This window comes from Syngnathoides biaculeatus, chromosome 18 (genome assembly GCF_019802595.1).
Source record: "Syngnathoides biaculeatus isolate LvHL_M chromosome 18, ASM1980259v1, whole genome shotgun sequence".
NCBI classification, from domain to species: domain Eukaryota; kingdom Metazoa; phylum Chordata; class Actinopteri; order Syngnathiformes; family Syngnathidae; genus Syngnathoides; species Syngnathoides biaculeatus.
Genome location: NC_084657.1, coordinates 8,464,047 through 8,482,443, shown reverse-complemented (window position 1 = coordinate 8,482,443; position 18,397 = coordinate 8,464,047). Strand labels below are relative to the sequence as shown.

At 42.2% G+C, this 18,397-nt stretch overlaps 1 protein-coding gene across 2 annotated transcripts in view; it reads left to right on the top strand.

Annotated features, from left to right (window-relative positions):
* The window catches only part of igsf9bb (immunoglobulin superfamily, member 9Bb), a 142,522-nt gene that overhangs the window by 36,470 nt on the left and 87,655 nt on the right, over positions 1–18,397 (top strand). For both annotated transcript variants that reach the window (XM_061803778.1, XM_061803777.1), the window contains exons 3-5: positions 4,635–4,781; positions 15,221–15,372; positions 17,383–17,500. In XM_061803778.1, the coding sequence (XP_061659762.1) occupies positions 4,635–4,781; positions 15,221–15,372; positions 17,383–17,500 (417 nt within the window). The remainder of the gene's footprint in view (positions 1–4,634; positions 4,782–15,220; positions 15,373–17,382; positions 17,501–18,397) is intronic.

The following is an 18,397-nucleotide window of genomic DNA, read 5'->3' as shown; positions in this document are numbered from 1 at the left end:
TGCTAATAATGTGAAGTCTCATGCATGTGGAAGGAAGAAACATTACAGACATGTATGCAAATCCAAATCTGTGCATGAGGTTGAAGAGGAGCAGGTTGCGGAGGAAGTCTTCCTCGGGAGCTTCCTGACAGATGGAGACCTTGGATGGTCAAAATTGACATTAATAAATGTAGTGACAAGTTCAAAATTGACATGGGTGCTGATGTCACAGTCTTGCCGCACACTGTGTTCCAAAGCATATATAGTGAAAACTCATACACACTCAAGAAGGCAACAAATTCACTCCTTGGACCAGGAAGGAGTCCGCTTGAGGTGGTGGGCGTTGCCAGGCTGCTGCTGAGGAAAGGTAAGCGTAAAGAGATGGAGAACGTTTACATTGCTAACCTACTAACCTTGCTGGGGAGGTCTGTGAGCTTTTGGCTGGGGCTGGTGGCACGCTTAGACAATGCCACTGTGGAGAATTAAATGAGAATTACCCAAAATTATGCACCAGGCTTGGAGAAGTGCATCAGCCTTATGCTATCAAGCTGAAACCGGGAGCTGTACTATTCTCTTTAAAAACGCCAAGGATGATTCTATTGCCGCTGACGGACAAAGTCAAGCAAGAACTGTCCCGCGTGGAACGACTCAGAGTTATTTGCAGAATTGCGGAGCCTACGGAATGGTGCGTGGGCATCGTGATGGTACCTAAAACGAATGGTTGTGTGCGCACATGTGTAGATCTCACCAACCTATATGGCGTCATGTGCAGAGAGAACTATATCCTGCCTTCAGTGGAAGAAACGCTGGCAGGAGCCAGGATTTTCACTAAACTGGATGCAAACATGGGATTTTGGCAAATTCCCCTGACGCCAGACTCAGCGAAAGTTACAACATGCATTATGCCCTTTGGGCGCTATTACTTCAAGAGGCTGCCTTTTAGGATTGCTTCAACCCCAGAACACTTTCAGAACTGCATGGTGACAGAGGTCACTGACGGGCTGGAGGGCGTTGTCTGCCACATGGGTGATGTTCTGGTGTGGGGCCGGACGCAGGAAGAGCATGCCTCCTGCCTCCATGCAACACTGGAGAAGATTCAGCGGGCTGCCATCACTTTGATTCGTCGACAAGTGTGACCTGTCGAGGATGGAGGTGACTTTTGTGGGCCATGTGGTCTCCGCCGGTGGCATAAGTCCTGATCCATGCAAGAATGAATCTATCTTGAAAATGCTGACGACTGTAACTGTGCTGAAGAGTTTTCTCGGAATGCTGAACCAACTTGGGAGGTTCGTGCCATGACTGGCTGAGAAGGGATAAGGCTCTGCAGAGTCAAAAAAGAACTGCTGGGAGTGGGGCATCGACCAGGTCCGCGCCTTTGAAGACTTGAAGGAGGCACTGACGTCTACACTGGTGCTGGCCATTTATGATCCCAACAGAGAGTCCAAGGTCTCAACAGGTGTCATCATACGGACTGGGAGTAGTGCTGCTCCAAAAATGGGATGAGGGTTAGAGGCCAGTAGCATACATGTCTCAGGCTCTCACACCTATTGAGCAGAGATAGGCGCAAGTGGAAAAGGAAGCTCTGGGACTTACGTGGGCTTGCGAAAGGTTCCCCAACTTCCTCATAGGGAAACATTTCCAGATGGAGACAAACCACAAACCCCTCCTGAGTCTCATGTGTACACAGCCATTGGATGCTCTACCTCCTCGGATCCAACGCTTCAGGATGCGACTCAAGCGCTATTCCTACTCCATCACTCACCAGGGAAGTGCCTGTGGACAGCTGACACACTGTCATGACCTCCTGTGCAGAGGGACGAGATGCCTGCAGAGAAGGAGCTGTTTGAAGATACCGACATCTACGTGGCAAGCGTCGACTACCTGGAAGAGCTGAGGGAACAGCAGAGGAGGGACAGTGTGTGTGCACGTTTGACCCAGCTGTACGCGGAAGGCTGGTCTGTCAGCAGGCCCAAAGAGCCAGGACTCAAGCTGTATTGGGCAGAGCAGGCATTTCTCAGTCCAGAATGGTGTCTTGCTGAAGTGACGGAGTATATTCATTACCTCAGTGATGAGAAATAATGTCCTTGCCAAATTACACGAAGGTCACCAAGGTGTGGTGAAATGCAGACAGCAGGCACAATCGTCAGTGTGGCGGTACACCCTGAACTGGTTGCCACCCAATCACAGGGCACATTGATACAGCCTCACTCACATAATTTGTCCTTTTCACGCCCACCAATCATGAGTGAATGAATAAAAGCTCAGTTCTTCACCAGTGGTTTTTCATATTTAGGGCTAACCCGGCATAAAGAATGTGCACAAACTCTGACTGCACTATTACATTGCACCATTTCGAGAAGTAGAAGATGAGCGAAGGCAAAGATTTTAGAAGCTCTGATAGTAGCACAACCTTTTGAACTGGGCGTTCTATTACAACAGCCTTGTCGCTGCGCCGACACTGGTTGCTCAGACTTCGATTAGACATCGGGTGTCGGACCTTTCTAACAAGCCCACCGTTTTCAACAGCTGCCTCTATTACTCAACCTAACTGCCATTCATTCCTGGGTTTCTCATCGCCATTTTTTTCAAAATAATGTCACTTACCTTCAAATTTCTTTTTGGATTGTGATTTTAAATGCTTAACCCTCTCGTGACAATCTGCAATTATCAATTTGGTTAGGTGGCGATCCTATGGGATTATTATTGATTGTTTGCATGACTGAGGAACAGAGGAGTGATATCGCCTATCTTAGCATTCCTTTCTTGTCTATTAAGCCATCAAGATTGTACAGCTGTTTGTGAGTTTGTAGTTCAATTCCTTTGCTCAGTAACTTCCAAGTCCTCTTACTTACTGTATTATATTACAATATCGTTACCATTCATCAGTCCGAGACTCTTCCGCTGGAGGCACTGGTGATGTAGCCAGCTTTTTTACCTCTGAGAAGGGGAGGTTTTTTTTTTGTGTGTGTGTGTGTGTGTGTGTGTGTGTGTGTGCATGTGTGTGTGGGCATGTGGGTACCGGAATGTTTAAAATATGCCACCAGCACAGTATTTATACTTTGCAAACTTGAGACAAAAATTACAACAGTACAAGTGTTTAGTTAAACAATAACAATAAAACTAAAATTTTTATTGCAGTACGTAATTAACATTCCTCACTATGAAAATCTTCTGATGGAGGATCGGGCAGTGTGCATAGATGAATTTTTTTTTCCTTTGAGATGAGGAGTTCTTTTTTTGTGTTTGTGGGTACTACAATGTTTAAAATATTTCAACAGTACAGTACGTATTTATACTTTGCATATTGAGACAAACATTTTCAACAGTTCAACTGTCCATTTAAATCTTCATTTATTAAAACCTTGTGGTGAAAAACAACATTTTTATTGCAGTACGTATGTAATTAACATTCCTCACTTGAAGAATCTTCTGCTGGAGGTGCTGGCGGTGTAACTTAGCTTTTATCTTTGAGAAAAACATAATGTAGTTCTTTTGTTCTTCTTCTGCTTCAAAATTCTGCTGTACAAGGACATAACCCTGTCAACACACTTGCTAAACTCAACAACTCATACTATATTGTCGTCAAATTGTTTGGTAATATATATATATTCTTTGTTAGTACTGACCAGTCGCGCCCCCCCCCCCAAGAAAAATCAAATTTTGTTACCCATCTCTATCTGTACAACATCCTACAAACATATTGAAGTTGAATCCACTCACAATTTTAATGTCAACATACTCTACTTTTATGAATCTAAAGTATTTTTTTACCTTACTAAAATGTTGCTTTAATAATAATGTTTATTGTGGCCCCTTCAGTGGGGATGTAGAAAACCGTACAAAATTAGTCCGAAACAGTCGCTAAGTAGAAAGGATAGACGAGGGCAAGGGGATTACTAAGGGATTGCTTGGTTTTGATAATGCTGATGTTTTTGAGCTGGCATACACTCCCAGAAATCCTTTGTTTCACCCTTATTGCCAAAAGACCATCTGCTATGATCCAGTTACCAGCTGGCGTGGAGAAAAATGTATTTTCCACTGACCCTGTTCACATCCAGTCAAATATTTATATTTGCTTAAATGGAATTTCCAGCAACATAGTGAGCAAAAAGAAATTTTCGAGCTAATGAAGAGAACATCTCAGCCCCAATTAGACTGACTGGTTTCACTTTCTTCCCATGAATGGAATATCTGTTCTTCATTCTTGTTAATTTGTTCTTCTTGTCAGTGCTCAACATGAATGTCGTACCAGGGCAGTACCGACTGCCGGAGACAAATTCCTTGTGTGTTGCTATATACTTAGCCATTAATTCTGATTCTAATTCTGATATCGTATTTGTATATATCTGTCCAGTTTGTACTTGGATGTTGTTGTTGCTGCTGTTGCAGTTCTGTTTGGAAAAAGATGACACACACACACACTCACACACGCACGCACACTGACGTTACACAAAACAGTATTACCACTACTGTGCATAAGCTCAAATCCTTCCCCATTTCTATCTGAGCTATTAGAAGATTGAGTCTCTTTAATGTTTACTTACCATTTTTCATCTCTCGACTTGGTAGGTACACTTCTCACCCTTGTCTTCCCTATATAGCCAAGCCACCCATCTGCCATCCTTCTTATCACTTTTGTCTTTCCTTCCCTTTAGGCCGGGCCACTCTATATGGCAAGTCCTCCCTGCGGATAGAAAATGTTCGTTCAGATGACCAGGGCTGGTACGAGTGTAAGGTGCTGATGCTGGAGCAGCAGTATGATACGTTCTACAATGGTAGTTGGGTGCATCTAACTGTCAATGGTAAGAGCAATAAAAACAATGTTGTCAATATAAACAAAAATCCAACAGCCCCTTGAGTTCACCTACGTTCGCCTTAATTATACTTCCAACTTTGTGGGTTTGGGTAGAAGACTAGTTATGATATTTGCCAGGGTTGGGCTGATTTTTGTGTCATTAATTTAAAAAAAAATGCCCAGATGAGCAAGGTCATTTGAAGATGTGTAAAATAGTTTGTTATAAAATGTTACGTTCTCATTTTGAATGTATAATTTATGATAAGGCGGCATGGTGGCGCGGCTGTAAAGCGTTGGCCTCACAGTTCTGAGGACCCGTCTTCAATCCCGGCCCTACCTGTGTGGAGTTTGCATGTTCTCCCTGTGCCTGCGTGGTTTTTCTCTGGGCACTCCGGTTGCCTCCCACATCCCAAAAGGTGTGATTGTGAGTGCGATTTGTCAGTCTTCATGTGCCCTGCAATTGGCTGGCAACCAGTTCAGGGTGTACCCTGCCTCCTACCCATTGACAGATGGGATAGGCTCCCGCACTCCCGCAACCCTTGTGAGGATAAGCGGCTAAGAACATGGATGGATGGATAATTAACAGGGTATGTAATGAAATACAGACAAATATGTTAAATCCATTTTGCTGGCCTATGTTAGAATACTGGTATTCCCAATACCATCCCTTTTCAGGAAACGGCATGTATGAAAAGCCATTAACATTACATCATCAGAGAGTAATTTTCAACAATTTATATTGGTAAACAAATGTAAAAATATACCCATATGGAGACTGACCAAGAGCATCAGTTTGTGACAAAATATGAAATTGACAAAGTTTGAACAAAATATATACATTAATTAACCTTGTAATTTGAAGAAGATTATATAATCTGAAGGTAGTGGTAGGGTAGAGTCTAGCTAGACAGTATAGGATGGCGATATGTAGGATGACTGGTGGTTGGGATGAAGATTAAAAAGACTGGCAAGGCAGAGAACCATGTGGTGGAAGCTGGGAAAAGAAGAGTTTTTTGCAGCTTTTCAGAAAGAGGTAAGACAGACTCTTGGTAGACAGTAGGAGCTACCAGATGACCGGACTACTACAGCCAAGGTTGTCAGACAGGCAGGAGAGTACTTTGTGTATCTTCTGATAGGGAAGAGGAGAAAGAGACTTGCTGGTGGAACCTCAAAATACAGGAAGTCATTGGAGGTTAAGATGTTAGCGAAGAAGAAGTGATACACTGAGAGGACAGGGGAGAGGCAAAAGGAATACATTGAGATGTGATTTAGGACAAAGGTAGAGGTAGCGAAGACTAAACAAGAGGTATATGAGGACATGTACGTTAGGTCGGACACTAAAGAAGCAGAAAAGGGTCTATATGGGTTGCCAAGACAGACACATAGAGATGTGAAGCATCTGCAGGAAGGAAATCAAAATGTGTTCACTGGAAGCAGTAGTGTGTCAGATAGTTGGAAAAATTCTTTTGAGGCATCGATGAATGAAGAAAACGAGAGAAGGAAGAGTAGAAGAGGCAAGGGTTGTGGACCAGGAAGTGGCAATGATTAGTAAGGGGTAAGTTCGAAAGCTGAGGATGAAAAATGGAAAAGGCAGTTGATCCTGAAGACACGAGGCTAGACTCAGAAGTGAGTGAAGATTAGATCAAAACAGAATATATGTTCATAAATGAGAGGGCGGAGGCAGAATGCTGAGGGTAAAAGGAGATGAGATAGCGATAGTTGTGGACAACTTCAAATACAATCCAGAGCTGTGCTGAGTATTGTAAGGAAGTCAAGAAAAGGGTGATGTGACAGAAGAGTCTCTCCTCGGATAAAAACAGTGGTGAGGCCAACCATAATGTACGGATTAGAGACGGTGACACTGAAGACACAACAGGAGCATAGCTGGAAGTGGCAGAAATGAAGATGTTGAGGTTCTCTCTAGGAGTGAGCAGGTTAGATAGGATTAGAAATGAGCTCATTAGAGGGACAGCCAAAGTTGGATGTTTTGCTGACAAGGTTCAGGAGAGCAGACTTCAATGGTTTGGACACGTCCTGAGGCGAGAGTGAGTATATTGGTAGAAGGGTGCTGAGGATGGAGCGGCCAGGCAAAAGAGCGAAAGGAAGACTAAAAAGAAGGTTAATGGTTCTTGTGAAGGAAGGCATGAGGGCTGGTGGTGTGCTAGAGGAAGATGCAGGAGAACAAGCTTCCATTGGAAAAAGTAAGTGCGCAATGCTGACCCCTAACATGAAAAAAGAAGATAAATCAATGAACCAACATGCATTGATGAATTTGAGAAAGAAAAATACAAATTAATGTAACGAAGACTGAAATGTTCTGTGCATAGATTCAAGAAAGGCGTGGGCTGCGTCTTCTATCAAAAATTTATAGAACCAAACTTTGTATAGTCTGTTGATTGTCAGTGATCTAGGTCATGGTGATTCACATAGGTCAAATAGAAAGCAACAGAATCCCTCCTTTCATCTCTAATCCCTTCTTTCTATCCGAAATGCATACTCACCTTTCACCCAAATTTTACATTCTAGCGTGAGTGGCACCTCATGGGTGCTCATGTGAGTGGTTCATTCCAAGATATTTCTTGTGAGCGGCTTGCTGAATGAAATTGCTTAAAGATATTCTCTAAGTAAAGAAATTAAATTAATGATATTTTTGGGCACTTGACTGTTGTTGCTTCAAACCTCCTGTAGTGTTTGCCTCACATACAGTGAAGAAAATAAGTATTTGACCACCCTGCTATATTGCAAGTTCTCCTACTTAGAAATCATGGAGGGGTCTGAAATTTTCATCGTAGGTGCATGTCCACTGTGAGAGAGATAATGGAAAAAGAAAAATCCAGAAATCACAATGGATGATTTTTTTTTTAACACCTGTCTATCAGCTAGAATTCTGACCCTCAAAGACCTGTTAGTCCACCTTTAAAAGTCCACCTCCACTCCATGTATTATCCTGAATCAGATGCACCTGTGTGAGGTCGTTAGCTGCATAAAGACACCTGTCCACCACATACAATCAGTAAGACTCAATCTTGTAAAATGACCAAGACCAAGGAGCTCTCCAAAGACACCAGACAAAATTGTACAACTCCACACAGCTAGAAAGGGCTACGGAGAAATTGCCAAGCAGCTTGGTGAAAAAAGGTCCACTGTTGGCGCAATCATTAGAAAATAGAAGAAGCTAAACATGGGGGTCAATCTCAATCGGAGTGGATCCCCATGCAAGATATTGCCTCGTAGGATCTCAATGACCCTTAGAAAGGTCAAATCAGCCCAGGACTACACGACAGGACTTGTCAATGACCTGAAAAGAGATGGGACCACCATTTCCAAGGTGACTGTTGGTAATACACTAAGACGACATGGTTTGAAATAGTGCACGGCACGGAAGGTTCCCCTGCATAAACCAGCACATGTCAAGGCCCATCTTAAGTTTGCCAATGACCATTTGGATGATACAGAGGACTCATGGAAGAAAGTTTTTTGGTCAGGTGAGACCGAAATTGAACTTTTTGGTCATAATTCCACTAACTGTGTTTGGAGGAAGACAAATGATGAGTTCCATCCTGAGACCACCATCTCTTCTGTGAAGCATGGTGGGTTGTAGCATCATGTTTAGGGGGTGTATTACTGAACATGGGACAGGACGACTGCATTGTATTAAAGAGAGGATGTCCGCGGCCATGTATTGTGAGATTTTGGGGAACAACCTCTTTCCCTCAGTCAGAGCATTGAAGATGGGTCGTGGCTGGGTATTTCAACATGACAATGATCCGAAGCACACAGCCAGGAAAACCAAGGAGTGGCTCTGTAAGAAGCATATCAAGGTTCTGGCGTGGCCTTGCCAGTCTCCAGATCTAAACCCAATAGAAAATCTTTGGAAGGAGCTGAAACTCCGTGTTTCTCAGCGACAGCCCGGAAACCTGTCTGATCTAGAGAAAATCTATGTGGAGGAGTGGGCCAAAATCCCTCTTGCAGTGTGTGCAAACGTGGTGAACAACCACAAGAAACGTTGGACCTCTGCAAAAAAAAAAAAAAAGGCTTCTGTATCAAATATTAACATTGGTTTTCTCAAGTACTTATTTGCAGCTGTATCACACAAATAAATTGTAAAAAAAAATCATACATTGTGATTTCTGGATTCTTCTTTTTCGATTATCTCTCTCACAGTGGACATGCACCTACGATGAAAATTTCAGACTCCTCCATGATTTCTAAGTGGGAGAACTTGCAATATAGCAGGGTGTTCAAATACTTAATTTCTTCACTATACTAACCCTTTTCTTCCACTTATCAAGGGTCAGGTCATGGGGGCAGCGACCTTATTTTCTTGTTCAGGTCTTAGGTGAAGCTGAATGGAAAATCTGAATCCCTTTTCTATCAGAATAGCTTTATTTTGCAACATACAATACGACAAAAGACAGGACTGGCTGTAAAAAGATAAGGAAAACACATAATTGTATGCATAGTACAATGGCACATTACATTTCAATTGTATGACAATGGACAATGACAGTTGGGGGTAAGCAAGCAGGAAAGAGGAAATGACCCTGGCTGTACAAATAACGTGTGGCGGGAATGGCTATATAAATTCTACACTTATATAAAAAGGGAGTGCAAGTGAGGAAATACCCAGGTCATTCACATTGTTATCATTGGTATTTATACCAATGACTGTGTGGCCCCACACCAGGCAAATAATTCTCAGCAGTATGTTTCTGCACAGACCTGCGAATCAATTGATACAGTGATCGCATTGACAATTTACCATTAAGTGAGTCCTTTAATTGAGAATCGCACCTCACCCACCCAAGAAGCATACTCAGGCTACTGGGCCCACCCAAGAGCAGGTTGGTGGACGGCACAGCACCCACACTAAGGGGCCGGTAGGTAATTTTTTTCTAGGTGATTAGATTAGATAGAGGTTGCTCAAGACTGTAGAATAGTGCTAACACATTTAGCCCGAGTTTTTTTTTTCTTCAGTGTCTGTGACATGATATTTGTCATCAAAAATGACTCCACAACTGTGATTAGGTCTACTACTTGGATTTCGTGTGTGTGTGTGTGTGTTTAAAGTCAAGGTTATGTCCTTGGCTATGATGTCATCCTTTATTTTTAAGGATTCTTTATTTTTAATCCTACCACCAAGCTTGAATGTGTCTGAAGTTGTGGTTTATCCGGTCGTTCGGAAGCTCAACTTTGACATAAACCTGTTTTGTTGTCTAAATATATATGATTACTATTACATAATGCTGTTTTTTTCTTTTTTGTAGAGAAAGACTATAGGGAGAACAAGTCACTCTGAACTGTCGGCTGATGTCATAGTTACACTTGGATGTAGACAAACGGGAGAAAAAAACACAGGAATTGAGTTTTTGGGAAACTGGGTCCCGCTGGGAGTGACAGCTCCCGCTCGTGTGTCAGAAGCATCCTCCTCCACCACTAACTGGAGGGAGAGATCATGGTGTCACAGGATAGGAGCACTGGTGAACAGTTCTTTGAGACGTTTGAATGCTTGCGATACGGGAGGGGTCCAATGGAAAGGTGAGCTGGTGGAGGTGAGCCTAGTGAGAGGTATGGTAATCTTGCTGTAGTTACGGATGAAACTTCCATAAAATTCGGCAAAACCCAGGAAACATTGAAACTCCTTGCAGGAGAAGGGAGTGACCCTGCTTAAGAGTGCTTCAATCTTTGCTGGGTTTGGCTGAAACTGTCTTTTGGAAAAGATGGACTCCAAAAAAATGAACGGAGAAGAGGTGAAATACCCAATTTTCCAGTTTCATGAAAAGACAGTTCTCAAGAAGGTGTTGGAGGACTTGACGAACATGCTGGCAATCTTTGGGGGCGTGGGAGAAGATGAGTATGTCATCAATATAGACAAAAAATAAGAGGTTCACCTTGTCACGGTGGACTTGATTGATAAGGGTTTGAAAAACACCAGGGGCGTTGCTTGATCCAAGCTGCATGACCAGGTACTCGATGTGTCAAGCAGGGTATTGAAAGCCATTTTCCATTCGTCACCTCCTCTGATGCGAATGAGATAGTATGTGTTGTTCAATCAAATTTTGTGAATATCTAGGTGTCACAGAGGGGTCAAAGGGCTGAATGAGTCTAGAAGCCCGGAATTCCATGGATATAATTTTCCATCAACTCTTTTTTTAGGATGGGAAAGATTAAAGAGGCGGCTTAAGGGAAGAGGGGCTCCTGGCAAAAGATCAATGATGCAATCATGGGGGTGTTGGGTGGGAGTGAGGTGGTGAGGTCCTTGGTGAACATGTGGGATAGATTGTCATAATCTTCTGGGACTCTGAGAGATCAGTATTTGTAACAGGTGGCAGAGGTGTTCTGGAGGATGGGATGGCTGAAAGCAGACAGAATGACAGACGTGTCTCCAACCAGTGAGAGACAGGTGGGTTAAATCTATTAGAGGGTGTTGTCTTCTGAGCCTAGGGATGCCGAGCACTCGTGGCATCTCTGGGGAACGGATGAATAATAAGCAGAGTGTTTTGTGGTAATTGCCAAAAATGAGTAAGTTGAATTTTAGTGGGTTAGAGTTAGGGTTAGAGGGTTACATGGGAGATGAGTTGGCCGTACAGGGCCGTGACCTTCTTAGGGCACCGGAGGGGACCGACGGTAAGATGGAGCTGACACGGCAACTCCTCATGGATGAATTGTCATCGGCGCCGGAGTCAATGAGTGGAGAGACTGATGTGTTGCGGACAGAGCCAAAAATACATACGGGAACAGTCAAGCAGGAATGAGAGCTTTGGGAGGTGTTGCTTTGCCTCACCACAACACTTTCAGGTGGTGTTAGCCTATTCTTTTGGTTTGAAATAGTAGGTGGAAATTAAGTGGCCAGGCTGTCTACAATAGACGTATAGTCGCCGAGTGAAACAGCGGTGTCATTCCTGGTGTTCTAACCAAGTCCTGCCTAGTTGCATGAGTGGGGGTGTGTGGAAGAGGCGACAAGGGGTACAGTGTCGTTGGGGGCGTGGTCACGGTGGATGCAGCGAAACTATGCATTTTAATGCCCTGTTTATGCGCTTTCTCTCTGAGGTGGTTGACAAGTTTAGTAGCTAACCCAATCAGGTTCACGAGGCCGCAAGCTAATCCTTAAGTTGTTCTTTTACCACCTTTTAAAAAAAAATCCACTGCGCTGGGTTGTCCCACCCGCATTCACTTGCGAGTATCCAAAATCAATGGAAAGGATATAACAAAACTCAAACCTCGGGTGAGAGGTAGGAGACAGGATGCAGAGCCTGGATCTTGACAATTTACAATGAGAAGTGAGATTTTCAACTTCACTGTAGTCTGGACTGTGGATGGTTTGTTGCGCTGCACAGCTGGTATGACGTAAGTGCTTTTCAATCCGTCAATCACCCACAGCTGTGCAAGGTAGTTTGGTAATCTCGTCACCTTTTCTCTCTCTTTGCATTAAAATTATTATGGTGGGAACATTAGTGTGTGTGTGTGTGTCTGTATGCATGCAAACACACATGGGTATCGACAGAAGAAAAGACAACATTGACATCTAATGGGGGTTTCCTTGGTGGTTTGCCATTCATTTACATTATTTTAACTAGATGCTCCCACTTTAAGACTTGGGATGATTCTGGACTAGATGAGACATGACAATGATGACAAGCTTTTTCTGATTACATACATTCACCGCTACTTTTGTTAATTGCACCTGCTACCGCATTAATTTTTGGTATCTATATTGCCATCATGTAGCACATTCAGACCATCATTTTAACTGCTATGTTTGTTCTTTCACACCGTGCCCATATGAAAAACCACAAGAAGCTGCAAACCCACATCCTGCACCTTCTCCGCATCGTAATGCATCAACACATTTTTAATTGTCTTTGCTGCCAAAATTTTAACAGTCTTTAAGTCACTAATGATTCAGGTAGGGTGTTTTTGCTTGGGCCCATTTGCATTTGTCCTGGAGTGGAATTCTGCTGTTTTGCTATGGACAAGGAGGAGCAGCAGCTTGACATTGAGGCCCTCCTGGATGACTGAGGCAATTCATTTCGGGCGCTTGTTTTCGGAATTTAGTTCTCTCGGTCATGACCCACAGCTCGTGACCATATGTGAGAGTAAGGACTAATGTTTTCTCTAGTTTTGTATGTGTCTGAGGAAACACACTAAGCCTTGCAGTAGTCCTTTTGACCTCTATGAGCAACATCAGACGTGTCATTCATTGAAGGTACATGGCTTATTAAAAGAATCAGATTACAACATTTACATTCCCATCACATCACTTTTATTAAGAACAATTTTATATCAGTTTTTGAAAAATTTACAATGAAAATGTCAACAAACTTCTGTTCTTTTAACTACACAAAAAATACATTGCTAACCAAACCAAGACAACGATAAAATATGAATTTGAAAGCTCGATTCAAAATTTATTTCATTTTTTTAAATTTCACAATCATATCTCCGTCTGTTTTTCTTGCTGTAGAACTCAATTATTGCTTGTACGATATTCTTTTGCAGAACATGCTGACAGCTGAATGATGCTCCCAAACAGTTTGATGGGGAATGCTATCTTACTCCCTGTATTTAAAATACAGAATTTTGTGCACTATATTCTGTGATTTCATCCATGATGGTGTCCCAAGGCGGAACTTTAAAATTATTATTTCATGTATTAATTGATCCATTACATTGACTGACTGAATTTAAAAAAATCAGTCATAACTTTTCCCAAGTCAGCTTTCTGGTATATTGGGGTACTTTGGTTGATTGTGAATTTGTTTAACTGACACCAGAGATGCATTCCCGTTGATGGCTAGCAGAACGTTGTTGATGAGAATGTTAACTTGCTCTGGGTTCGATTTGTTTAATAGCGTCAGCTTGTTCTTTTTCTCTTTTTCTTTGGCGCGCTCCCCCAAAAAAGTACCGATCCCCATTCCCGACTTACGTCTACGTACAATTCTGATTGCTTTCAAATGACTTCTGCACAATGTGACTCTTGAAGTAGTCCAGCTTCCATTCTAGCCACACGTTTTTTTCTGTAGACTCACTTTCTACTTTGGCTCCGTAACACATTTTTCAGACCAGGACCTTTCTCGCTTGAAAAAGAGAGAATCTCACCCAGTCTCACCGCATTTTCTTCTATTTGCACATACTCCAACAGTCATTGCATCTTAAAATAAGAGCATTTCTTTTTTTACTTTTACCAATTGGGGTAAACATAAGTCGCGTTTCTCGCTCGTCTTCGCTCTACTATGCCCAGACTGCTTTGCTGACTCAACACCGGTGTTGGGCGGCGCTTAAAGGTCCAATATCATGAAATGCATTTGAAAAACTGTTTAGACTGGGGTTCCCAGACTTTTTTTACCCCAAGATCTACTTTTCAAGCAGCCAGCCTCTTGCAAGCTACCGAGGTGCGGGGAGTGGGGAGGAGTGGGAGGTGGGAGGAGGGTTGATGATGATGCTCCCAAACCGTTTCAAGGTTAATGTTATATTGCCTCCTTTATTTAAAATCCAGAATTAGCTTTGTATGGACTGTATTGTCTGTGCTTTCATCCTGGATTAGGCTGTGCCAAGGTGGAATTTTAAAATTAAACGCCATCTCATCCTGCACTTTCTATTTTGGCTTCAGACCAGACCTTTCCGACTCAGAAAAGAAAAAAAATCTCGTCCAGTTTAACCACTTTTTCTTCGATTATTCATACTCCGACAAGTCATTGCATCTTAAAACAACAGCATTTCTTTTTTAACTTTCTCCATTATTATCGAAAGTAAACATAAACTTTTCTCTACGTGCATAAGCTTTGCTCTACGTTGCCCAGACTGTGTTGCTGTGGTGGACGCTGTCATTATAAAACACATTGATGGGCGACGTAAGTACTGTAACATTTGTGAGTGATCGACACATTGAGCACCCCTCAAAAAACACTAAAAAAAGAATCCCAATGCTCCACTCGTCAGTAGCACTGCCTTCCTCTTTTCCTGCATCTTGTTCAGCCCTTTTCTGTACGATCTCATTTTGTGAGCTAGATTAATTATTCCATGTCTATTGTCTCCCACCACTCATAACAACAGGATTTACTTTTGAATTCAGGGTGTTCCCCATCTCTCGCCCTAAGTAATGTGGGATAGATTCCTGCTCACCCATGACCCTATGTGTGCAGAAAATTGAAGGCTGAATCAATTGAGGTCTTATTTGCTGTGTTGGGATCTTTTTCAATCCACTGACATTTTCCTGTAAATTGTAGTGTAACTCTGAATTCAACAAATTCAGGGAAACATTTAGAGTTTCCACTCTTTAAGCTTGTGCACACAGTTGTGTGAAAAACAGAAATTTATGTTGCTCTCAGTTTACGTTGTAAAATTAGGTCATGAGTAAAGTAGATGATTACTGCACTGCATTTATACTTAATTTTGATCAGAAGACTTTATTAACATTTTTACCGTTGCTTTTTCCCAACTCTTCAGCCCCTCCCACATTCACAGAAACACCTCCTCAGTACGTTGAGGCCAAGGAGGGAGGAAGCATCATTTTGACCTGCATTGCATTTGGCAACCCGAAACCCTCAGTCAGCTGGTTGCGGGATGGCAACCTTCTCATCTCCAATGCAAAGTATAAGGTATAAATACTGAATATAGATGAGATATTGGATGAAATACAATATCACTTGTGTGTGGAAAGAATGCACATATTCATTGCACCTTCGATAATTTTCACAGTCTGGCATTCTGGTTGAAACAGGAACTATGACAAGACCATTGAAATGGTCTTAAATGAAATCAACTGGCGGCGGGTTGGTGCAGCTGTAAAGCGTTGTCCTCACAGTTCTGAGGACCGGGGTTCAAATTCTGGTCCTCCCTGTGTGGAGTTTGCATGTTCTCCCCGTGCCTGCGTGCGTTTTCTCCGGGCACTCCAGTTTCCTCCCACATCCCCAAAACATGCAACATTAATTGGACACTCTAAATTGCCCCTAGGTGTGATTGTAAGTGCGACTCTCCACATGCCTTGCGATTGGCTGGCAACCAGTTCAGAGTTTACTCGCCTCCTGCTCGTTGACAGCTGGGATGGGCTCCAGCACTCCCCGCGACCCTTGTGATGATAAGCATGGATGGATGGATGGACATCAACTGCTGCATGAAATTATACAACAAACATTTAATCTAAATGGAGAACCGAGCCCGCTTACAAAGTTTGAATTACTAATTTTTGGAGATTTGAACAGACTTTTGTCTGTTTGTTTTGCTAGAATTTGCCCATACATCTTTGCTAATGTCAGGCATGAGGCAAATGATGATAATGGCAATCCAAAGAAGTAAATCTTAAATCTCAATGGTAACAAATGTTTCCATAATTGGGAAATTAGGACATGGTTAATGTATTACGTTTGTGCATTATGGGCCCATAAGAGTTATCCCAGACGTCGACTTTGTCTGGCAAATAACGGAAATAAAAGCTGTCCATGTTTGGAGATGGCAGCTGGGACCACGTGAGTAACTCCCTACCGGAAGTGGAGTGGTTGTCACCATACCTGAAGGTTGCAAATTCAACACTCAGCCCATGTGACTATGTTGAGGTGTCGAGAGCAAGATACTGAACCCTTAGTTGCTCCATCAGTAGGAGTATGAGGGGACAGTATTAAAGCACTTTGAGTACAATTCAGGTAGAAAGGTGCGTGGGTTTTCTCCAAGCACTCCAGTTTCCTCCCATATCCCACAAACATGCATTAATCAGAGACCAAGTTGCCACTAGGTGTTCCCTTAGGTGTGATTGTGAGTGCGACTGTTGTCTGTCTCCATGTGCCCTGCTATTGGCTGGCAACCAGTTCAGGGTGTACTCCGCCTCCTGCCCAATGACAGCTGGGATAGGCTTAACCACTCCTGCCACTCTTGTGAGGATAAGGGGCTCAGTAAATTGATGGATGGATGGATTACTAAAAATCTAGTATTTGAACAAAAATGTTTAGGCTTTTTATACGTATATATTGTGGACCCCCTTCCCTCCCTTTGTCACAGTTAACCCCCCCATTGGATTAACCTATTCACTATTCCAACAAAAAAAATGTAATATTTTTTAAATTATTTTTTAAACCTTTTTTGTGGGAAGGGGGGGAACCAACCCCCAAAACACTTATTGCTGATTTATTCTCACTTATTTTATTTTATTATTTTTAGGTTGACAACATTTTTTGTCATTGAATTATAATGGGCATAAATTATCCATGGATTTTCTACAATGGATGTCCTTATCCACTGAGAATAGAAAGAGTCCATTGTATTCAGTTTATCAGAAAAGACTTAGCCAAGGTCAGTACTATATTAAGTTAAAATCATACTAAAAAAAATAATTTGTAATATGTGGATTAACGGTTCAAATTTGATCAGAAATTATTTAAAAAAAAAAGCTTGCATGATTGCAAAAGAGAATTCACAGAGGAACAAATGATTTATCCGGCACAGATAGACACAAACAAATTAAATCAACTGAATGGAAGAAGACAAAGGACAAGGCTTGAAAGTAATCGATCGCTAATGTGACAGAGCATAAAATCACATGATAACTAAGAGAACCAAATTGGACAATATTAACTTCATGACTGGTTGTTTGATTGACTGGTCATTTGTATGTGCAGGTATTTGATGGGAGCTTGACAGTGCAATCCATCACCCGTGAGGATCGTGGTGCCTATACATGTCGAGCCTTTAGCCCCCAAGGAGAGGCCATTCACACAACACGGCTGCTAGTTCAAGGTGAGTAGCTTCTTTGATTTCAACATCTAGTCACTGACATGTTTAAGAGGTATGTCACTTGTTCTTGAATGTTCCATACGTACATAAAATTAGCCCTTTCCTTGATGTTTGTGAATGACCAAAATGAGTAAAGTTGCAGGATTTGATAGTCTTGTCGTAGCCGGTTGTTGCCCATATGGACATACGCTTTTCATTGGCTTCAGTGACTTCATGTTCATCATCTTCCCATAAGTGTTTCTAGCTTGTTAATGGAGGTGCTTAGAAAGCACATCTGTGTTGGAAAACGAATCCCACCAGTCCTGAAATTTAGAGGGGAAAAAAAAAAATCTTTCTAACAGTATGTGACTTTTAAACAAATGAGAAAAATGTGTCACTATGGAGTATTTGCTTGTAACATCATGTTTTGACAACAAAATACATCGCTGACTTATTGTCTCAAAAACGTTTTGTCAGACACAAGCACTTCCACCTCTCCTGACTACACAGATATACGCTGCCTTTTAGTGATATGGTATAAAATATGGGCTTTAAAGATGCGGCACATTTCTTAGCTTCCAGCACACTGTAGTTGTTACCAGTTGTTATTTTTGCTTCATTTAATCAAAGGTTACTGTTTATGTTCTTAAGTGGGAGATAGCTTGGAGAGAGCGAGACACCACCTCTTGCCCGTTGACAGCTGGGATAGGCTCCAGCACTCCCGCGACCCTTGTGAAGATAAGCAGCTAAAAACATGGATGGATGGATGCATGAATGGATGGATGGATTTTATAATGTATATAGAGATGCTACTGCATCAAATTTGATCAATCACTACATCATTGTGCCAGGGAACTAGTAAGTGACATGAGTGTTTGTAAAAATGACCAGTGAAAACATCATAAATGCCTGAAAACTGTG